Source organism: Dasypus novemcinctus, chromosome 19, assembly GCF_030445035.2.
Source record: "Dasypus novemcinctus isolate mDasNov1 chromosome 19, mDasNov1.1.hap2, whole genome shotgun sequence".
Taxonomy (NCBI): domain Eukaryota; kingdom Metazoa; phylum Chordata; class Mammalia; order Cingulata; family Dasypodidae; genus Dasypus; species Dasypus novemcinctus.
The window spans coordinates 30,181,900-30,206,726 of NC_080691.1; the positions used below are offsets into that span (position 1 = coordinate 30,181,900).

The 24,827-nt window shown below is 42.9% G+C and overlaps 1 protein-coding gene across 3 annotated transcripts in view; it reads left to right on the forward strand.

Annotated features, from left to right (window-relative positions):
* BICDL1 (BICD family like cargo adaptor 1) overlaps positions 1-24,827 on the forward strand; it is a 136,994-nt gene that overhangs the window by 90,142 nt on the left and 22,025 nt on the right. For all 3 annotated transcript variants that reach the window (XR_009181848.1, XM_058281460.1, XM_058281461.1), the window contains exon 4: positions 289-435. Coding sequence is in view for 2 of the 3 variants with exons in the window: in XM_058281460.1 (XP_058137443.1) it covers positions 289-435 (147 nt within the window). In the remaining variant the exon portion in view is untranslated. The remainder of the gene's footprint in view (positions 1-288; positions 436-24,827) is intronic.

Genomic DNA, 24,827 nt, shown 5'->3' on the forward strand with positions numbered 1-24,827 from the left:
TCTGGAATTTCCAGAGTGCTAACCTTCCCTTCCTCTTCCTGGCATCCTACATTCCAGCTTCCCCAAAGCTCAACTCCCACTTCTTCCCAGACAAGGTTCTAGAGGGGAGGGGTTTTCTCCTCAGCTTATTAGGATTTCACAGCTGTTCTCTCAGAGATGGCGCACAGAGCCCCTGGGCAGGACCCCTGAAGAGACACGTGCCTTCATGTTTGGGGGCCAGTCCATCCCTTCTGGCTCGTCAGCCCAAATGTAACTCCACGCCACCTCTGTGGCTCTCCACCCTTTCAGATCAAGATGCTGTCCGATCAGAAACGGGAGCTGGAGCATCGTCTCAGCACCACATTAGAGGAAAACGACCTGCTCCAAGGGACCATGGAGGAGCTACAGGACCGGGTACTGATCCTGGAGAGGCAGAGCCATGACAAAGACCTCCAGGTACTGGGGCAGAGAGGCTGGCCGCAGGGTGAGCGTCAGGGAGAAGGAACATTTCGCTGCTTGGCCAAAAGGGGAAGGCCAGGAGACCCGCATGGCCATTGGGTTGGGAGTGAGCAAGGCCCAGGTCTCTTGGCAGGTCCTGCTTGTGACTCTCTCGGAGCCTGCAACAGCTTGGCTGTTCTGGCTCTACCTGGGTGGGAGAGGTGCATCTCTCCCCACGGGTCATCCCTGTAATTTGTTCTGAACCACTGGCCTCTGGATCAGGTTCACAGAGTTCTTTCTGGGCTATTAACATGGCTAGAACACTGTGGTGGTCATTCCAGCCTCCCAGCATTTGTGAGATCTGCCCGAGGATTTCAGAGGGAGCCTGTGACTTTCTGTGCTCAGCTCACAATGCTCTCTGCTACTGATTGCCCAGGCTGATGGTTTTAGTTGGCTGGCATAGAGCAGAAACTAAGAAGCTGCCCACTGAACACAGCAAGACATATCCTGCTTCTGAGAGCTGCCAGAAAAGGCACAGGCAACTCCTTTGTGAGCCTAATTGGCCTTTCTTTTCCTCCTAAAGGAAATTGCTTTATGACCATATTTGTCCTTATTTGGGAACTTTCACCAGGCCTCATCTGAATCCCCATGCTCATACTTGACAACAAACAATCCCCTACACAAAAAGATAAAAAAGACTCCCAACCTCCCCAGAAATACACTGTAGCATCTGCAGTGAAGAAAGCTTTCCCAGGCCTGCCTGGGAACATCTGGGGCTGGTGGTGAGGAGCACACTGCTTCCCACTGCACATCCTCCAGGAGTGGCAGTGAGTGGACCAAGTTGTAATGGTGTAATTAGAGCAGAGGTGATCAGCAAGTTGTACGCGAACACCAGGTGGGTCCCTGCCCAAAGACAGGACCACTGAAGGCCCCTCATACGAATGTAGGCTAATCCAGAAAGCCCCGGGATGCGAGCAAAGAAAACAGCATCCTAGACTAAGGTCACTTGTCGACTCCATCAGCTAAGCTGCCATCTGAGTAATGAACCTCCTTGAGGGCAAATTAGTAGCTTCTCTCTCCCTGTGGTTTTTGTACCTTCAGCTCAGAACTTCATATATAATAGGGCCTCAGTAAGTGTTGAATAGAAAATGCTACTAAAGCCTCACAGCAGTTTCCAAGATGGAAGGAGTTGGCTCATTTTTAAGATTGATGGTGATAACAGTGGACACTTGTATGCTTCTTTACCGGAAACAGAGTGCTTTCACATACATTGTAAAGCTGAGAGCTAGAAAAAGATGAACCATTTACCCAGAGTAGTGCACTAAGTCCTTGATAGAATCGAGGGCAGAACCCCCTACATGCTCTGCCTGTGCTCTGTGATAACTTTTTACACATCACTCACCTGAAAGTCTGTTTCACCATCATTACCCTTCAAGTACTCCCCTGAGGGCTGCTGAGGTAGAGTACGGAGAGGAAAAGGAAAAGAAGTACAGAATAATGGAAAGATAGCATGAAATTCACAAATAAAAAGTCCTTATTTCAAACCAATGACTGGGGGCCTAGGTTAGGGAGAACAGGCTGAAACATGCAGCTTCTGGTCCCTGCCTAAGGCAGTGGGCTCTCAGCAGTGAGAATCCCGGGTCAGGCCCCCTCCGTGCCTTCTCCTGCTGCGCTGCCACTGTCCTCCGATCAGGCATCTTCAAGACTGAAAGGGTATCAGTCACCCAAGGCCCTCTTACATCAGGCCAGACTGTTCCCACTTTGATTTGGAAAATCTTCACTTATGGGCTAACTTCTCATCTTTTCCCAGCTATTGGTAATTCTTTTCCTTCTGGCCCTGTGAAATTTCCTTAAGCTGCCACTAATTACCAGTGTCCTCCAGGTAGTGGTTGAAAGGTCCAAACCCAGACTTGTAAATTATAGAGCTAGCAGCCTTAGAATGTATATAATCCCATGATTTACACCTTTTCCCCAGACCAGGGGTGAGAGGAAGACTGAGCAGGCAGGGCACAGGCCTGCCACCCCCGCTACAACCAGAGTAGCTCCCTTTTGAATTGTTTCACTGTGTAATATGGAATTCTGCATAAAAGATAAGAGAGCTCTGCTGTCAAAAACAGATTTTTTTAAACCAGTGATCAAATCCAGCTCTAATTTTTTTCAGGTTTAAAATAGGAAAAGTTAAAAAATATAAATAAAGACCAAAAAAAAAGAAAAGAAAAGAAAATAATAAAATAAAATATAAAATAAAATAAAATAAAATAATAAAATAAAATAAATTTAATTTAAAAAAATAAAATAAGAAAAGTTATTCATTGACCAGCCCAGTGTGTATCAAGCATGTTGCTAAATGCCCAGGGAAGGAAATACTTTGTCTCTGTAAGGACCACTTCACAATGCCTATTCCATACCCAGCTGGCATCTTACAGTTTTGTGCCAGGCCCCAGTACTGGTGAGTGGGCAGATTTCATTGGCAGAGAGCACAGGCCGTGTGCACTGCGGAGTGACCCAGGAGTCAGGGAACCGGGAGTCTAGCCCTAGCTCTGACACTGATTGTGTACCGTTAGGCAAATGGCTTAATGTGGCATTTAACCTCTCTGTTTCCTCAAAAATGGGGCAAGTACCCCCACTTGTACCAATTTCAGGGACAAGAGTGTTGTGAGTTCCTAAACTTAATATATTATATAAACAACGCATTTCATGTCATCCTTGTTCATACATGTACATACACCTACTGTACTTTTAGTTATATAAGGACTGATATTTCTTATTTTTGGGGATTCTTGTATTTAACAGCCTCTTCTCTGGTTTGGTTTGTTTTTTCTGCATATGTCTGTCCAGTCGATAAATCAGTTATTGACCAGAAAGTGCAGCCCTATCCTGGCCTTTTGTTTTCTATCTGTTATAACTAATTAAGCATCTTTGAGTGTGCATGAGTAATTGAACTAATTTTATCCAGTGCATAAGAACTTGAACTTGTCTCTGCCAAACTTCTCATGCTGAGACGTATGTGGAATTGTCTGGAAAATAATTGTAAAACAGTTTGCCAGTTTAAAATGCCATTTGTAATTGTGCCAAATGCTTCCTAGGAATGTCTCTTTTTTAACCCATGATTTCTTCTTTCTGAATTTCCTCAAAACTGGAGCTAGAGGAGTTCCCACTGGACTCTAGCAGGTATTAGAACCATGGGAAACTGTGTAGAGCAGGCTTGCCAGTACCTTTTCATTCTTTGAGTAGCCAGGCTCTAGACCCTTCCTAGTTAGGTCTCATCCAAACCATTCCTGATGCAGACTGGCAGAGGTGAAGCTTCCAGAACCCCTGAAGGACTGACTAAAGGCACCACAAAGGCGGCTTGCTCCATGTATGAAAACTACCGAGCTCTGAGGAGCTGTTAGCTGCCCTGTAGTCTCTGCACCTCTGCAGGAGCCACAAAACCCACTTGGCCAAGAGTCCGAAACAGACCAATGCAATGTCTACACTTTACTAGAATGGGGGGGTTCCAGAAATGCTGTTATTTTATAGAAGAAAAAACTAGTTCAATTTCTCCCTTCCCCCCAAAAAAATCCAAGTTTTGCATCTTATTTATTATTTTTATTTATTATTATTGTTATTACTACTAGAGCAGTTGCATGTTCACAGAAAAATCATGCAGAAAGTACAGAGTTCCCATATACCCTTTCCCCTCAGTTTTCCCTATTAACATTTTGAATAAATGTGTTACCATTACAATTGATGAAACAATATTGTTATAATTACATTATTAACTAAGTATTGTTATAATTACATTATTTTTTTTTTTTTTTTTTTTTTAAAGATTTATTTATTTATTTAATTTCCCCCCCTCCCCTGGTTGTCTGTTCTTGGTGTCTATTTGCTGCGTCTTGTTTCTTTGTCCGCTTCTGTTGTCGTCAGCGGCACGGGAAGTGTGGGCGGCGCCATTCCTGGGCAGGCTGCTCTTTCTTTTCACGCTGGGCGGCTTTCCTCACGGGCGCACTCCTTGCGCGTGGGGCTCCAGCACGCAGGGGACACCCTTGCGTGGCACGGCACTCCTTGCGCGCATCAGCACTGCGCATGGCCAGCTCCACACGGGTCAAGGAGGCCCGGGGTTTGAACCGCGGACCTCCCATATGGTAGACGGACGCCCTAACCACTGGGCCAAAGTCCGTTTCCCATAATTACATTATTAACTACAGTCCATAGTTTACATTAAGGTTCATTCTTTATGTTGTATAGTTCTGTGGTCTGATTTTTTTTAAATTCTAGTAACATATGTCATCTAAAATTTTCCATTTTAACTATTTTCACATATACAAGTCAGTGTTATTAATTATATTCATAATATTGTACCACCATCACCACCTTCCTGTGCTGGAGTAGCAGTGCAGGAATGGCTTGGGCAACCTGGTAAGGCCGCCTTGCTGGTCGGGGTGGGGAGCAGTGAGTTTCAGTCTTGCTGGGAGCTGGGGGAGCAGCAAGGCAGGGAATGAGGGTGGCCTTGCAGGGCACAGGGGAGCAGGGGGCAGCCCTGCCAGGTGTGTGGGGAGCAGCATGGGGCCTGCACAGATGGCTGTGAGGGAGAACTTGCCGGGCATAGGCGGGTGCAGGGAGAAGCCAGACGGCAGTGTTTGCACATCAGAGGACAGGGTACTACAATTCAGCATCAAGGAAGGAGCTAGACAGGGAGAAGAGAGAGCCCACTGAAGAACTGGCTCTTAGGAATTGACTCTTTGGAACTGGTCTCTGCCCTCCTTGTGGGTGCCTGGTGGGGTTTTGATCTGTTGAAAAGACAAAGACAGGCAAGTCTAAAGATAAGAAAGGCTTATCAAAAAACCAAACAATAAAACCCTAGACAAGAGAGAGAAGCTGACCATCAGAGTAAACTCATCAAGATAAGCAGATGCCTAGACACCAGCAAAAATTAAAAGCCATACTAAGAAACAGATTTAAAAGTCAAAAGAGACAGAATTTAGAACAGCTTATCAAAGATGTGAATACAAATCTCCTAAATCAATTGAGGGAGATGAGGGAAGAGATATAGGATATTAAGACACTGGGGGAAGCCGGTGTGGCTCAAGCAATTGGGCTTCCATCTACCATATAGGAGGTCCAGGGTTCGATTCCCAAGGCCTCCTGGTGAAAGCAAGCTGGCCCAAGCAGAGTGCTAGCCCAAGTAGAGAGATGGCGCAGCAAGACAACACAGCAAAAAGAGTCACAGAGGAGAGAAAATGAGAGACGCAGCAGACCAGGGAGCTGAGGTGGCACAAGAGATTAAGTACCTCTCTCTCACTGCGGAAGGTCAGTTCCCAGTGCTACCTAAAGAGAAGACAAGCAGACACAGAAGAGTGCACAGCGAATGGACACAGAGAACAGGCAATGAGGGGGGTGGGGAGAAATAAATAATAAATCTTTTAAAAAAAAAGAAGACCCTGGGTGAGCATACAGAGGAAACTGAAAACATACATAGAAAAATAGCGGATCTTGGGAAACGGACTTTGGCCCAGTGGTTAGGGCGTCCGTCTACCATATGGGAGGTCCGCGGTTCAAACCCCAGGCCTCCTTGACCCGTGTGGAACTGGCCATGTGCAGTGCTGATGCACGCAAGGAGTGCAGTGCCACGCAAGGGTGTCCCCCGCGTGGGGGAGCCCCACGCGCAAGGAGTGCGCCCGTGAGGAAAAGCCGCCCAGCGTGAAATGAAAGAGCAGCCTGCCGAGGAATGGCGCCGCCCACACTTCTGTGCCGCTGACGACAACAGAAGCGGACAAAGAAACAAGACGCAGCAAATAGACACCAAGAACAGACAACCAGGGGAGGGGGGGGAATTAAATAAATAAATAAATCTTTTAAAAAAGAAAAGAAAAATAGCGGATCTTATGGTAATGAAAGGCACAATAGAAGAGATTTAAGGTTCACTTGAATTACACAACAGCAGAATTGAATAGGCAGATGAAAGAATTAGTAAATTAGAGGACCAGACACTCTAAATCACATAGATAAAAAGAAAATGGGAAAAAATTAAGCAGGGTCTCAGGGAATTGAGTGACAGCACAAAGCAGACAAACATACATGTTATGAGTGTCCCAGAAGGAGAAGAGAAGGGTAAAGAGGCAGAAGGAATGTCTGAGGAAATCATGGTCAAAAATTCTCCAACTCTTATGAGGGACATGGATGTGCATATCCAGGAAGCACAGCATACTCCAAACAGAATAAATCCTAACAGAAATACTCCAAGACACATACTAATCAGATTGTCAAATGCCAAAGATAAAGAGAATCCTGGAAGCAGCAAGAGAAAAGTGATCCATCATATACAGGGGAAACTCAGTAAGATTAGGTGCTGTTCTTTTCATCAGAAACCATGAAGGCAAGAAGGCAGTGATATGACATATTTAAGGTACTGAAAGAAAAACTGCCAGCCAACAATTCTAATTCTGTATCTGACAAAATTGTCCTTCAAAAATGAGCGAGAGATTAAAATATTCATAGATAAACAGAAATTGAGAGAATTTGTATACAAGAGGCCCTCCCTACAAGAAATCCTAAAGGGAAGTTCTGCAAGATGAAAAGAAAAGACAGGTGAGAGAGGCTTGGAGAAGAGGGTAGAAATGAAGCTTATTAGTAAAGGTAACTAAAAGGGTAAAAAGAGAAACAGAAAATAAGATATGACATATAAAAGCCTAAGGATAAAATGGTTACAGTAATTACTGCCTTTTCAGTAATAACATTGAATGTTAATGGTGTAAATGCCTCAATTATGAAACGTAGATTGGCAGAATGAATTTTTAAAATATGATCCATATATGTACTGTCTATAAGAGACTTACCTTAGGCCCAAGGTAAATAGAATGAAAGCGATAGGCTGGAAAATGACATTTCATGCAAATAGTAACCAAAAAAGACCTTGGGTAACTCTACTAATATCAGACAAAATAAACCTTAAATGCAAAACTGTTATGAGAGACAAAGAAGGACAGACTATATATATTAATAAAAGTGGTGGGAAGCAGACTTGGCCCAATGGATAGGGCGTCCGCCTACCACATGGGAGGTCCGAGGTTCAAACCCCGGGCCTCCTTGACCTGTGTGGAGTTGGCCCATGCACAGTGCTGATGCGCACGAGGAGTGCCCTGCCACCCAGGGTGTCCCCCACGTAGGGGAGCCCTATGTGCAAGTAGTCCACCCCGTAAAGAGAGCCACCCAGTGCGAAAGAAAGTGCAGCCTGTCCAGGAATGGCACCACACACACGGAGAGCTGATGCAACAAAAAGAAACACAGATTCCTGGTGCCACTGATAAGGATAGAAGCGGTCACAGAAGAACACACAGCGAATGGACACAGAGAGCAGACAAAAGGAGGGGGGGAAGGGGAGAGAAATAAATAAATCTTTAAAAAATTAAAAAATAAAAGTGGCAGTCTACCAAGAAGAAAGAACAGTCATAATTATTTATGCAGCGAGTCCCTGGCCTGATTTATTTTTTAAATTATGGTTTTTTGTACCCCACCCCGAGATGGCTCCCTCATCTGTTTACTCACTGTTTTTTTTTTGTTCATAGTCTACTTGTCTGTTTTGTTCTTGTAGGAGGCACCGGGAACCAAACCTAGGATCTCCCAATCGGAGATGGGCACTCAACTGCTTGAGGCACTTCTTCTCCCTGCTCATTGTCTTGCTCATTGTTTTTGCTCCTTGTTTGTCTTCTTTGGGAGGCACTGGGAACCGAACCCAGGACCTCCTATGTGGGAGGCGAGTGCTTGAGCCACATCCACTCCCCCTTATCCACTTTGGATAACTTAAGCTAGAATAAGTTGAACCAATATCAAAGAAGAGCTGTGAAGAAAAAAAAAATAGGCAAGAGAGAATAATTGGCTATCAGAGTAAATTCTCCAACATATTCAGATGTCTAGACATCAGCAAAAAATTACAAGCCAAACTAGGAAACAGAAAGAGAAGGCCTAGCCAAAGAAACAAACCAAATATCCTGAAGAGATACAGGATTTAAGACAATTAATCAATGATACTCATACATTCTCCTATATCAACTCAAAAAATTGAGAAGAATATAAGACTAGAGAAAAAGGATTTTAAGAAGACACTGGGTGAGCATAAAGAACAATTTGAGGGAAACGGACATGACTCAACTGATAGTGTGTCCACCTACCATATAGAAGGTCCAGGGTTCAAACCCAGGGCCTCCTGACCCATGTGGTGAGCTGGCCCACGTGCAGTGTTGACACGTGCAATGAGTATCGTGCCATACAGGAGTGTCCCCCACATAGGGGAGCCCCATGCTCAAGGAGTGCGCTCTGCAAGGAGAGCCTCCCCGTGTGAAAAAAGTGCAGCCTGCCCAGGAGTGGCACCACACACATGGAGAGCTAAGGCCACAAAATGGCACAACAAAAAGAGACACAGATTCCCAGTGCCGCTGAAAAGAATGCAAGCAGACACAGAAGAACACACAGCAAATGGACACAGAGAGCAGACAGTGGGGGGCGGAGGGGAGAAAAATAATTAAAAAATAAATCTTTTAAAAAAAAAAACTATTTGAAAGCCTGCAAAGAAAAGTAAAAGAGTTTATGGGAATGAAAGACACAATGGATGAGATTAAATAACGAGCAAACAGAGAAGGGAGCCATCTCAGGGCAGGGTGAAGACACAGACTGATAGCATATAGATGCCTCATTTTTTTAATCCATTCTATCTACAAGAGACTCACCTCATACGTAAGGACACAACCAGGTTAAAAGTGAAAGACTAGAAAAAGATAGTTCATACAAATATAACTAAAAGAGAGCTGGAATAGCTGTACTTATATCAGACAAAATAGATTTTAAATGCAAAACTGCTCTGAGAGATGAACAAGGTCATTATATATTAATAAAAGGGGGTGTATTAGCCAAAGGGGTGCTGATGCAAAATACCAGAAATCTGCTGGGCTTTATAAAGGGTATTTATTTGGAGTAGGAACTTAGAGATACCAGGCCATAAAGCATAAGTTTCTTTCCTCACCAAAGTCTCTTTGGAGCAAGATGGCTGCCAATGTCCGCAGGGGTTCAGGCTTCCTGGGTTCCTGTGTTCCTGGGGCTTGCTTTTTTCTGGGTTCAAGATTCCTTCCTTCCTGGGGCTGGCTTCTCTTTCCTCTGCATGCTGACTTCCCAGGGTTGCAGTCTTCAGCATCAAATTCCAACATCAAACTCCGACATAAGAAACCCTCGACTCTGTTCTTCGCCATGCTTCAACGCCCTAATCATAATTTAGTCATGCCCAGGTACAGGTCAGATTACAAGCATAATCTAATATTTCTTTTGGAATTCATCAATTATATCAAACTACAACAGGGGGCAACTCAACAAGAAGAAATAACTATACTAAATATTTATGCACCTAACCCGAATGCCCCAAGATACACGAGACACACACTGGCAAAACTGAAGGGAAAAATAGATGACTGTACAATAATAGTTAGAGACTTCAACGCACCACTCTCAGTATTGGATAGAACCTCTGGACAGAGGATAAATAAAGAAACAGAGTGCTTGACTAATATGATAAATGAACTAGACCTAGCAGAAATCCATAGAGCATTGCACCCCAAAATAACAGAATATATATTCTTTTCAAGCACTCATGGATTCTTCCCCAGGATAGATCATATGTTGGGTCACTAGACAAGATCAATAAATTTTAAAAGATTGAAATTATACCGTACACTTTCTCTGGTCATAACGGAATGAAGCTGGAAATAATAGTGGACAGAAAAAGGGAAAATTAGTAAATATATGGAGATTAAACAACACATTCTTAAATAATCACTGGGTCAAAGATGAATTACAAGAGAATTCAACAAATATCTTGAGAAATTGAAAAAGAAAACACAACGTATCAAAACCTATGGGACACTGCAAAGGCAGTGCTGCAAGGGAAATTTATAGCCCCCAATGCTTACATTTAAAAAGAAGAAAGAGCTAAAATTGAAGATTAACTGAACACCTGGAGAAACTAGAAAAAGAATAGCAAACAATCTGAAACCAAGCCAAAGGAAAGAAATAGTAAAGATCAGAGCAGAAATTAATGAAATCGAGAACAACAACAACAAAAACAGTAGATGGAGTTGGACTCAGATGTGACCTCTCTACACATGCCTCTTCTGCCACTTTTACTGAACTGTGGTTAGCACTGGGCTTGGTGTATGCTCAGGAGACTTCAATCTCTGGACTGTCCATGTGCCAGCTGGGCCCTGAGCCTCAGCAGAGTTGCAAATCCTACTCTCCAGTTCATTGGACTTACCCAGGCCAGTTAACAGGGAGGTGAGGATGGTCAACCACCACACCAGGGAACCGAGAGAGTCTACAACTGCAAGCAGGAGCATCCCATCCATCAGCCATGTGAGATCTAAGCCCTCTCTCAATTTAGAGGTGGAGTGGACATCACCATCCCAGGGACCACAGGATGGAGGAATAAAATATGGATTAGAGTAGACTTACTGGTATTCTACTATAGAATTATTGTGACTTTAACAATGAAAGAAATTGTGCCATTAATGTGGAGACAGTGGCCACAGTAGTTGCTGAGGGCAGGGAAAAGGAAGAAGAGGTGTGATATGGGGGCATTCTTGGGACTTGGAGTTGTCCTGAATGATGTTGCAGGGACAGATGCAGGACATTATATATCCTGCCATAACCCACTGAATGGACTCGGGGGGGTGGAGGGGAGTGTAAATTACAGTGTAAACTATAATCCATGCTGTGTAGCAGTGCTCCAAAATGTATTCATCAAATGTAATGAATGTGCCACACTGATGAAAGTGGTTGTTGATGTAGGAGGAGTGGGGGGGCGGGATGGGGAGTGGGGTGTATGAGAACCTTACATTTTTTAATGTAACATTTTGTGTGATCTATGTATCTTTAAAGAAAAGAAAAGGGAGGTGGATGTGGCTCAAGTGATAGAGCTTTCACCTACCATTTGGAAGAATCCCGGTTCGATCCCTAGGGCCTCCTGGTGAAAAAGAAGAAGAAAAAGTGCCCACATGGCGAACCAGTGCCCGCACAAGTGCGTGCATGGTGAACACAAGTACCCACGTGGGAGCAAGTGCCCGCACAAATGAGCAAGATGATGATGCATCAAAAGAGAAACAAGGGGAGAGTCACAGTGAAACGCAGCAGAAACCAGGAACTGAGGTGGTGCAATTAACAGGCAACCTCTCTCCACATCAGAGGTCCCCAGGATCGAATCCCAGTAAACCCTAGAGGGGACAAAATGAGAAGAGAAGACAACAGAGACAGCAAAAACAACAGGGCAGGAGGAGGGGAAGAGGGAAAGTAAATAAATAAATCTTTTTTTTTAAAAAAAGACAAAAATATTAAAAAATAAAAACAGTAGAGAGAATCAACCAAACCAAAAGTTGGTTCTTTAAGAAAATTTTAAAAATCGGCAAAACCTTAGCTAGACTGACAAAGAAAAAAAAAGTGAGAAGATGGCAAATAAAATCATAAATGAAAGAGGGGACCTTACCACTGACCTGCAGAAATAAAAGAGATCATAAGAGAATACTATGAACAACTGTTTTCCAAAAAACTAGAAACACATGAACCACTTCACTGACCCTAGAAATAAAAGACCCCAACAAACCAATCACAAGTGAAGAAAGAGATTGAAGGAGTCATCAAAAAGCTCCCAAAGATGAAAAACCCAGGACCAGATGGCTTCACAGGTAAATTCTACCAGTCATTCAGAGATGATCTAATTCCAATCTTGCTCAAGCTCTTCTAAAAAACTGAACAAGAAAGAACACTAACAAACTCATTCTATGAAGTCAACATTACCCTAATACCAAAACCAAACAAAGACACTACAAAAAAAGAAAATCACAGACCAATATCTCTAATGAGTATAAATGTAAAAATCCTCAACAAAATGCTTGCAAACTGAATCCAAAGCACATTAAAAGAATTATACACCACAATCAAGTGGTTTTTATCCAGGTATGCAAGGGTGGTTCAACACAAGAAAATCAGTTAGTGAAATAAACCACCTTGATTAATTGAAGGGGAAAAAAATCATGTGATCCTCTTGACTGATGCAGAAAACACATTTGGCAAAATACATCACCCTTTCTTGATAAAAACATTCCGTAAGATAGGAATAGAAGGAAACTTTCTCAATATGGTAAAATGACTTTATGAAAAACCTACAGCTAGCATTGTACTCAATGGGAAGGACTGAAAGCTTTTCCACTGAGATCAGGAACAAGGTAAGGATGCCCACTGTCACCACTTTTATTCAATATTGTGCTAGAAGTTCTAACAAGAGCAATTAGACTAGATAAAGAAATAAAAGGCACCTAAATAGAAAAGGAAGAAGTAAAACTCTCACTATTCACTGATGATATGATCATATATCTAGAAAGTCCTGAAAATCCACAACAAAGCTACTAGAACCAATAGACAAGTTCAGCAAAGTTGGTGGGATACAAGATTAATATGCAAAAATCAGTAGCATTTCTATCACTACTTGTGGCAGTTTGATATGGTTATGAATCCCAAAAATAGATATTGGATTATGTTTGTAATCTGGTCTCTTGCTGGGCATGATTTGAGTTATGATTAGAGCTTTGACTGGGCCACATCATTAGGGCGTGGGGACTCGCAGATAAAAGGCATGGGAAAGGACAGAGTTGGAGCTTTTGATGTGAGGGTTTTTGTTTTGTTTTGTTGTTTGTTTTTAAAGATCTATTTATTTATTTCTCCCCCCATCACCCCCGCCCCAGTTGTCTGTTCTCTGTGTCTGTTTGCTGCGTGTTCTTTGTCTGCTTCTGTTGTCAGCGGCATGGGAATCTGTGTTTCTTTTTGTTGCATCATCTTGTGTCAGCTCTCCGTGTGTGCAGCGCCATTCCTGGGCAGGCTGCACTTTCTTTTGCCCTGGGCGGCTTTCCTTATGGGGCTCACTCCTTGCGCATGGTGCTCCCCTACCGGGGGAACCTCCTGCGTGGCACAGTACTCCTTGTGTGCATCAGCACTGCATGGGCCAGCTCCACACGGGTCACAGAGGCCCGGAGTTTGAACCGCGGACCGGTGTGAGGGTTTTTGATGTTGGAGGTTGATGCTGAAGCCTTAAGCTGGAGCCCTGGTAGGTAAGCTCACAGAGGAAAGAGAGGCCAGCCCCAGGAAGAGAGGAACCCTGAGGCCAGGAAGAAGCAAGCTCTGAGAAGAAAGGAACCTTGAACCCAGAGAGAAGCAAGACCCTCGAAGGGAGGAAGCCAGGAAGCCTGAACCCTCATAGCCATTGGCAGCCATCGTGCTTCAACACATGAAAATAGACTTTGGTGAGAGAAGTAACTTATGCTTTATGGCCTGCTATCTGTAAGCTCCTATCGGCAGCGGACTTGGCCTAGTGGTTAGGGCGTTTGTCTACCACATAGGAGGTCCGCAGTTCAAACCCCGGACCTCCTTGACCCGTGTGGAGCTGGCCCATACGCAGTGCTGATGCATGCAAGGAGTGCCATGCCATGCAGGGGTGTCCCCCGCGTAGGGGAGCCCCACGCGCAAGGAGTGTACCCCATAAGGAGAGCCACCCAACGCCAAAGAAAGTGCAGCCTGCCCAAGAATGGCACTGCCCACATGGAGAAATGACACAACAAGATGACACAGAGGGAAACGGACATGGCCTAGTGGTTAGGGCGTCCGTCTACCACATGGGAGGTCCGCGGTTCAAACCCCAGGCCTCCTTGACCCGTGTGGAGCTGGCCCATGCGCAGTGCTGATGCACGCAAGGAGTGCCCTGCCATGCAGGGGTGTCCCCCGCATAGGGGCGCCCCACACACAAGGAGTGCGCCCCATAAGGAGAGCTGCCCAAGGCAAAAGAAAGTGCAGTCTGCTTAAGAATGGTGCCCCACACACGGGGAGCTGACACAGCAAGATGACGCAACCAGAAGAAACACAGATTCCCATGCCGCTGACAACAGAAGTGGACAAAGAAACAAGACGCAGCAAACAGACACAGAGAACAGACATCTGGGTTGGGGTGGGGGGAGAGAAATGAATAAATAAATCTTTTAAAGAAAAAAAAGGTGACACAGCAAAAAGAAACAGATTCCCATGCCGCTGACAACAACAGAAGTGGACAAAGAAGATGCAGCAAATAGACACAGAGAACAGACAACCGGGGTGTGGGGGAGAGGGGAGAAAAATAAATAAATAAATAAATCTTTTTTTAAAAAAAAAAGAAAAGAATGTAAGCTCCTATCCCAAATGAATACCCTTTGTGAAAAACCACCCAATTTCTGGTATTTTGCATCAGCACCCCTTTGGCTGATTAATACACTACTGATGTGCAATCTGAGGAGGAAATCAGAAAAAAAATCAATTTTTAATAGCGACTAAAAGATTCAAATATTTTGGAATAAACATAGCCAAGGACATAAAGGACCTGTATTAAAAAAACTACAAAACATTGCTAAAAGAAACCAAAGAAGACTAAATAAATGGAATGACAGTACATTTTCATGGACTGGAAGACTAAATATTGTTAAGATGTGAATTCTACCCAAACTGATTTAGAGATTCAGTGCAATCCCAACAGCCCTTTTTGTGTAAATTGAAAAGCCAATTATCAAATTTATTTGGAAGGGGCCCCAAATAACCAAAAATGTCTTTGAAAAGAAGAATGAAGTTGGGGGACCCTCACATCCTGACTTTAAAGCATATTACTTAGCTACAGTGGTAAAAACAGCATGGTACTGGCAAAAAGACAGATTGACCAATGGAAATGAACTGAGAACTCAGAAATAGACCCTTACATCTACAGTCAAGTGATTTTTGACAAGGCTGTCAAGCCCTCCCAGGTGGGCCAGGGCAGTCTGTTCAACAAATGGTACTGGGAGAACTGGATAGCCATATCTAAAAGAAAGAAAGAGGACCCCTATCTCACACCATATACAAAAAATAACTCAAAATGAGTCAAGCGACAACCATAAAAGTCCTAGGAGAAAATGTAGGAAAACATCTTCAAGATCTTGTGGTAAGCAGTAGTTTCTTAAACCTTACACCCAAAGCATGAGCAACAAAAGGAAAAATAGAAAAATGGGACCTCCTCAAAATTAAATACTTTTGCACCTCAAAGGACTTTGGCAAAAGGGTGAAAAGACAGCCAACTCAATGGAAGAAAATATTTAGAAATCACATATCCAAAAAGGGTTTAAAATCCATGATATAAAGAGATATAACTCTACAAAAAAAGACAAATCACCTGTGTTAGTCAGCCAAAGGGATGCCCCTGCAAAGTACCAGAAATCTGTTGGCTTTTATAGAAGTTATTTATTTGGAGTAAAAGCTTACAGTTAAAAGGCCCTAAAGAATCCAACTGAAGGGACCATAAGAGGTACTTCCTTACCCAAAGTCTCTTGCCACATGTTGAAGCAAGATGGTGTGGGCAATGTATGTGAGGGTTCAGTCTTCCTCTCTCTTTTAAGGCTCTGTGGACCCAGCTTCTTCCAGTCTTAGCTATAGACTGGCATAAGACTTGTCTCTCTTTCCAGGGCTCATTTCTTTCCAGGCTCAGCTGCTCTGTTCTCTTCACCAGGTCAGCTGTAAGCTATCAAGCGAATGGCTCATTTCTCTTCCCAGGGCCTCTGTGGTGTCTGTGGAGCTATCTTTTGCTCTGTGTTCTTCTATTTATCTTTTTCTGTGTTCTTGTTTGTCCGTTTATATAGCCCACCAAGGGGGTGGGGAACCAACTCTGCCCACCCTAATGATGTGGACAAATCAAAGCCCTAATCTTGATTTAATAAAGTAAGTGAAACCTCTGAATTTAATACAATCAAAGGAGTATCACGCCCAGAGGAACAGACCAGTTTATAAACAAAATTAATATCTCTTTGGAATTCATAAATAATATCACACTACCACACTACCCAATTAAAAAATGGGCAAAAGACTTGAAAAGACAATTGTTCAAAGAAGAAATACATTTGACGAAAATACACATTAAAAAATGTTCTCAACATCATTAGAAATTAGAGAAATGCAAATCAAAGCTACAATGAGATATCATTTCACACTTATTAGAATGGCCGCTCTTAAAAAGTTGGGAAAAGGGAAACGGACTTGGCCCAGTGGTTAGGGCGTCCGTCTACCACATAGGAGGTCCACGGTTCAAACCCCGGGCCTCCTTGACCCGTGTGGAGCTGGCCCATGCGCAGTGCTGATGCGCGCAAGGAGTGCCGCGCCACGCAGGGGTGTCCCCCGCGTAGGGGAGCCCCACGCGCAAGGAGTGCGCCCCATAAGGAGAGCCGCCCAGCGCGAAAGAAAATGCAGCCTGCCCAGAAATGGTGCCACCCACACTTCCCGTGCTGCTGACAACAACAGAAGTGGACAAAGAAACAAGACGCAGCAAATAGACACAGAGAACAGACAACCAGGGGAGGGGGGGGGGGGGGATTAAATAAATAAAATAAATCTTTAAAAAAAAAAAAAAGTTGGGAAAAAGAACTAAGTGTTGGAGAGGATGTGGAGAGATAAGAATGCTTACTCCCTATTGTTAAGAACATAGAATAGTACAGCCACTGTGGAGCACTGTTTGTCAGTTCCTAAGGAAGTTGAATATAGACTTTCCATGTGACCCAGCAATACCATCACTAGTTATATACTCAGAAGAACTGGAGCAGTGACATGAACAGGCATCTGTACACTGATGTTCATAGTGGCATTATTCATGATTGCCAAAAGTTGGAAACAACCCAGGTGTCCACCAACTGATGAATGGATAAACAAATTGTGGTGTATATACACAATGGAATACTATGGAGCAGTAAGAAGAAATGAGGTTATGAAATATATGACAACATGGAGGACATATGTTAAGGACAAATACTGTGTGATTGCACTGTTATGAACTAAATACATTGTATAAACTCATGGAGTTAATAGTTAGAATATAGGTCACCAGAAAATAGAATGAGGGTAGAGAATAGAAAGTTGAGGGTTAATCTGGCAGAATTGGTAAAAAAGAAAAAGAAAAAGGTTGTAAATTTTCAGAAGTTAATATGTTTGTAACTAGCAGAGCTATTATATGGGTATGACAGTGGTTGAAAGGGTAAGTCTAAAGTAATGTATATTACTAGAAGGAAAGCTAAAGAAAGTGACATGGGACTGTATAACATAGGAAACAGCATATAAAATATGAATATAAGTGATATGGCATATATAAGAATGTTTTTACAAAATATTAATAAAAATAAACTAGAGAGATAGAAACAGAATAGCAGATATGTATGGCAGGGGAAACATAGAGAGATTGAGACATGAGATTTTGTTGTTGTTTTTTTTAGGAGGTACCAGGAATCAAACCCAGAACCTCATATATGGGAAGCAGGAGCTCAACCACTGGAGCTACATCTGCTCCTCTTTTTTGTTTTATATTATTATTATTGGAATAATGAAAATGCTCTAAAAATTATTGACGTGATGAAGGCTTGACTATGTGATTATATTGAATACCACTGATTGTAAACTTTGGATGAATTTATGCTTTATTAATATGTATCAATAAAATTGATTTGCTTTAAAAAAAAAAAAGAAAGAGCTAGAATCAAAGACCTAATTACACACCTGGAGGAACTTGAAAAAGAACAACAAACTAATCCCAAAGCAAATAGAAGGAAAGAAATAATGAAGATTAGAGCAGAAATAAATGAAATTGAAAATAAAAAATATTAGAGTTAACAAAACCAAATGATAGTTCTTTGAAAAGATTAACAAAATTGACAAACCCTAAGCTAGACTAACAAAGAAAAAAAAGAAGATGCAATAAAATAAAATCAGAAATGAGAGCAGGGACATCACCACTGACCCCACAGAAATAAAATTGATCATAAGATGATACTATGAACAACTGTGTGCCAGCAAATTAGACAATTTAATGAAATGGACAAATTCCTAGAAATAACCTACACTGACTCTAGAAGAAATAGGACACCTTAATAGACCAATCACAAGTAAAGAGATTGAATCAGTCATCAAAAACCTCCCAACAAAGAACCCAGGACAAGATGGCTTCACAAGTGGAACATTACTTAACTCATTTCTATGAAGCCAGTATTATCCTAATTCCAAAGCCAGATAAAGATGCTACAAGAAAAGAAAATTACAGACCAATCTTTCTAATGCATTTAGGTACAAAAATCCTCAAATGGGGGAGCAGATGTGGCTCAAGCAGTTGGGCACCCATCTCCCACATGGGAGCTCCCAGGTTCAGTTCCCAGTGCCTCCTAAATAAGACAAAAAAACACTAACAGACATTAAGCAAAAACAACAAGCAGACAACATGCAGACAATGAGTAAAAACAAACGAGCAGGGAGCAGATGTGGCTCAAGCAGTTAGACGCCTGCCTCCAACATGGGAGGTCCTGGTTTCAATTCCCAGTGCCTCCTTAAGAAAAAATAGATAATGAGCAAAAAACAACGAGCAGGCAATGAGCAATAACAATGAGCAGACAACAAGTGTAAACAATAAGCAAAACAGACAAGGGAGCCATCTCAGGGAGGTGGGGGAGATAGGAATAAAAGGAAACTTCCTCAATATGATAAAGGATATATATGGGAAAAAGCAGCTAACAGCATATTCAACGGTGAAAGACTGAAAACTTTCCCTGTAAGATCTGGAATAAGAAGGGTGCTCACTGTCACCACTCTTATTCAACACATGTTAGAAATTCTTGCTAGAACAGTTAGGCAAGAAAAATAAAAGGCATCCAAATTGGAAAGGAAGAAGTAAAACTTTCTTTCTGCAGATGACATGATCCTATTCATAGAAAGTCCAAAAAAATCTACAGCAGAGCTACTACAGCTAATAAACAAGTTCAACAAAGTAGTGGGATGTAAGATCAACATACAAAAAATCAGTAGTGTTTCTATACACTAGTAATGAGCAATCTGAGGAGAAAATCAAGAACAAAATTCCATTTACAATTGCAACTAAAGTAAGGATGTAAAGGACTTATACACAGAAAACGATATGACATTGCTAAAAGAAATCAACACAGACCTAAATAAATGGAAGGATAGTTCATGCTCATGGATTGGAAGACTTAATATTGTTAAGATGTCAATTCTGGGAAGTGGACGTGGCTCAACTGATAGAGCGTCTGCCATATGGAGGGTCCAGGGTTCGATACCCAGGGCTTCCTGACCCGTGTAGTGAGCTGGCCCACACATAGTGCTGCTGCACACAAGAAGTGCTGTGCCATGCGGGGGTGTCCCTGCATAGGGGAGCCCCATGCACAAGGAGTACGCCCCACAAGGAGAGCTGCCCCACATGAAAAAAAAGCGCAGCCTGCCCAGGAGTGGCGCTGCACACACAGAGAGCTGATGCAGCAAGATGACGCAACAAAAAGACACAGTTTCCCAGTGCCGCCTGACAACACAAGTGGACACAGAAGAACACACAGCAAATGGACACAGAGAGCCGACAATGGGGGGGAAGGGGAGAGATAAATAAAAATAAATCTTGGGGCAGCGGACTTGGCCCAGTGGTTAGGGCGTCCATCTACCACATGGGAGGTCCGCAGTTCAAACCCCAGGCCTCCTTGGCCTGTGTGGAGCTGGCCCATGCACAGTGCTGATGCGTGCAAGGAGTGCCGTGCCACGCAGGGGCGTCCCCTGCGTAGGGGAGCCCCACGCACAAGGACTGTGCCCCGTGAGGAGATCCGTCAGCGCAAAAGAAAGTGCAGACTGCACAGAAATGGTGCCGCATACGCGGAGAGCTGACACAACAAGATGATGCAACAAAAAGAAACACAGATTCTGGTGCTGCTGACACCAACAGAAGCGGACAAAGAAGATGCAGCAAATAGACACAGAGAACAGACAGCTGGGGTGGGGGGAAAGGGGAGAGAAATAAATAAATAAATAAATAAATAAATAAATCTTTAAAAAAAAAAAAAAGATGGCAGTTCTACCCAAATTGATTTACAGCTCCAATACAATCCCAATAAAAATGCTATCATCCTTATTTTTTTTCAGAAATGGAGAATCCAACTATCAAATTTATTTGGAAGGGTAAGGAGCCCCTAATAGCCAAAAACATCTTGAAAAAGAAAAAAAAACTACCTCACTTTAAAGCAAATTACAGAGCTAAATTGGGGGAAGCAGATGTGGCTCAAGTGACAGAGCTTCCGCCTACCATATAGGAGGACCTGGGTTCAATTCCTGGGGCCACCTGGTGAAAAAGAAGAAAGAAAGCATGCCTGAGGGGCAAGCCAGGGCCCACACAAGTGCCCGTGTGGTGAGCCAATGCCCATGCGACTGCCCGCGTGGTGAGCTCATGCCCTGCACAAGTGAGTTATGCAGCAAGATGATGATGCATCAAAAGAGAAGGGGGGCGGTGGACTTGGCCCAATGGTTAGGGCATCTGTCTACCACATGGGAGGTCCACAGTTCAAACCCCGGGCCTCCTTGACCCATGTGGAGCTGGCCCATGTGCAGTGCTGATGCGCACAAGGAGTGCCGGGCCATGCAGGGGTGTCCCCCGCATAGGGGAGCCCCACGTGCAAGGAGTGCACCACGTAAGGAGAGCTACCCAGGAATGGTGCCGCACACACGGAGAGCTGACACAACAAGATGACGCAACAAAAAGAAACACAGATTCCTGTGCCGCTGACAAAAACAAGCGGACAAAGAAGACGCAGCAAATAGACACAGAGAACAGACAACTGGGGTGGGGGGGGGAGAGAAATAAATAAATAAATCTTAAAAAAAAGAGAGAGAGAGAGAAAGGGAAAGTCAAGGTGAAACGCAGCAGAAACCAGAAACTGAGGTGGCACAATTGACAGGGAACCTGTTTCCCCATCAGAGGTCTCCAGGATTGAATCCTGGTGAATCCTAGAGGAGAGAAAAATGAGAAGAGAAGGTAACACAGACAGCAAAAAACAGCAGGGCAGGGGGAGGGGAAGGGGGGAAATAAATAAATAAATAAACCTTAAAAAAAAAAAAGCTACATTGGTTAAAACAGCATGGTACTGGCACAAGGATAGGCATATTGACCAATGGAATTGAATTGAGAATTCAGAACTTGACCCACACATCTGCTCAACTGATGTTTGTCAAGGCTATCAAGTCCACTTAACTGGGACAGAATAGTCTCTTCAAATCATGCTGGGAAAACTGATTATCCATATCCAAAAGAAAGAGGACCCTTATCTTACACCCTATACAAAATTCAACTCAAGGTGGATCAAATACCTAAATATAAGAAACAGAGCCATAAAACTCCTAGAAGAAAATGTAGGGAAGCATCTTCAAGAACTTGTGGTAGGCAACAGTTTCATAAACTTTACACCCAAAGTAAGAGCAACGAAAGAAAAATTAGATAAACAGAACCTCCTCAAAATTAAAAACTTTTGTTCCTAAAAGGAGTTTGTCAAGAAAATGAAAAGACAACTGACTCAATGGGAGAAATATTGGAAGCCATATATCCAATGAGGGTCTTATATCCAGCATATATAAAAAGAATCTACAACTGAACAACAAAGAGTCAGACAACCCAATTTAAAAATGAACAAAGGATTTGAATAGATATTTTTCCAAAGAGGATATAAAAATATTCAAAAACCACAAGATGCTCAGCATCACTAGCTATTAGGGAAATGCAAATCAAAACCACAATGAGATATCATTTCACACCTACTAGCCTCGCCACTTTTAAAAAATTAGAAAACTACAAGTGTTAGAGAGGATGTGGAGAAATAGTCACACTCGTTCACTGCTGATGGGAATGTAGAATGGTGCAGCCACTGTGGAAGACAGTGTGCCATTTCCTCAGGAAGCTAAATATAGAATTGCCATTTGAGCCAGTAATCCTGCTATTAAGTTATAGACCCCGAAAAAACTGAAAGCAGGGTGTGATTATTAGGCTAATGTGTCAACTAGGCCAGTTGTTTGGTGTAGCAAGCACTGGGCTAATTGTAACGCAAGGGCATTTCATGGACTTTAATCATCAGTGAGGAGATTGCCATCAGCAGTGAGTGACATCTCATCCAATCAGTTGAAAGACTTAAAAGGGAAAGTGATTTCAGCATTCAGAAAGAGAATTCCCAACTCTAAGGACCTTCACTGGAGCCCCCGTTTGCAGCCTGCCCTACAGAATTTGGACTTGTGCACCCCCACGGTTGCATGAGACAATTTTATAAAATCTCATACTGTTTACAGATATCTCCTGTCGGTTCTGTTTGCCTAGAAAACCCTGACTAATACACAGGGACACAAACAGATATATGCACACTCATGATCATAGCAGCACTATTCACAATTGCTAAAAGATGGAAGCAACCCAAATACCCATCAACCGATGACTGGATAAACAAAATATGATATATACATACAATGGAATATTATTCAGCTGTAAGAAGGAATGAAATACTGATGCGTGCAACAACGTGGATGTTGAGTGAGATAAGACAGGCACAGAAGGACAAATATTGTATGATCTCACTAATATGGACTAACCATAATAAGCAAATGCATGGAGGTACAGCCTAGAAGATAGATTTCCAGGAAATAGAATGGGAGTATAGAATGGGGGGCTGATGCTTAATCTGTGCAGAATTTACACTTAGGTTGATTGTAGTGGTTTGGGGTGGACAGAGGTGATGGTAGTGCAATGCAGTGAGTATAGATGGCAGTGCTGAGGTATGTGTGTGAGCGTGTTGAAGGAGGAGGTTGTAGGTCATATATGTTACCAGAAGAAAAGCTAGAGGATAAAACATGGGATTGTATAACACAGTGAATCCTGTGGTGGGTGAGAATTGGGGTTAATAATAAAAATATAGGAATGTTCTTTCAGTATCTAAAACAAAAGTTATGTCACTATACAGTGTTAATAATAGGGTGGTATATGGGGGAGGGGGAATACACCTAAAGCAAAATATGAACCAAAGTTAACAGGAACATTCTAACATTCTTACATCAAATGTAACAGAGGTACCACAGCAATGTTAAAGTGTCAACAGTGGGGGGGAGGGTGGGAATGTTTCATATTTTATTTTTAGAAAAATGTTACATGTCACAAAAACAACCAAATTTCTCTGTAAGTTATACTGTTTTACATGGTCAGTTGTCTAGACAGACAGGGCCTTTTAAACACCTTGGACATTATATAACTACCTACTTCTATGGGATGTAAATGTAGCTTTGTTGCCATAGCTCTGTTTTCTGGATAGATAGAGGCCCACACAGTAGTTAACAAAATATTAAGCTTCCTTCCTTGATACTCTGACTATTTTCTTCAATAACATGGCCAGAGGTTCTGGAACATATAAATCTTGCCTAATAAAGGAAAATAGGCTAATAAGCTAAGAAGACCTTGATCTGAACCTTATTCCTATATTAATTAAATTAAGCCAATAATAATTAATGACTAAGAGTAGCCCCCAAAAAACTCCCTGTTATGGAACTATTGTGATTAGTAATGGAAGAAATTGCAGCATTGATGTGGAGAAAGTGGCCACAGTAGCTGCTGTGAGAGGGAAGAAGAAATATGATGTGGTGGCATTTTCAAGACTTGGAGTTGTCCTGGGTGGTACTGCAGGGGCAGATGCTGGACACTGTATGTCCTGCCGTGGCCCACTGGGTGGACTGGGGAAGAGTGTAAACTACAATGTAAACCACTATCCATGTGGTGCAGCAATGCTCCAAAATGTATTCACCAAATGCAATGAATGTCCCACGATGATAAAAGAGGTCGTTGATGTGGGAGAAGTGGGGTGAGGGGGGTGGGGGGTATATAGGGATCTCTCTTTTTTTTTTTAAGATTTATTTATTTATTTCTCTCCCCTTCCCCCCCCCCCCCCGCCCCAGTTGTCTGTTCTCTGTGTCTATTTGCTGCGTGTTCTTCTTTGTCCGCTTCTGTTGTTGCCAGTGGCACAGGAATCTGTGTTTCTTTTTGTTGCTTCATCTTGTTGTGCCACCTCTCCATGTATGCGGTGCCATTCCTGGGCAGGCTGAACTTTCCTTCACGCTGTGCAGCTCTCCTTACAGGGTGCAATCCTTGCGCATGGGGCTCCCCTACGCGGGGGACACCCCAGCGTGGCACAGCACTCCTTGCGCGCATCAGCACTGCACGTGGGCCAGCTCCTCATGGGTCAAGGAGGCCCGAGGTTTGAACTGCGGACCTCCCATGTGGTAGACAGATGCCCTAACCACTGCGCCAAGTCCACTTCCCTCATATTTTTTTAATGTAACATTTTTTTAAAAATAAAGAGGGGAAAAAAAACACTCCCTGTTACTCAAATGTGGCCTCTCTCTAAACCAAACATTGCAAATAAACTCACTACCTGTCGCCCAACACGGGACATGACTCCCAGGAATGAGCCTCACTGGCAATGAGGGATTATTAAGCATTAATCAGCAATGCATTTGAAAAAAAGACTTTG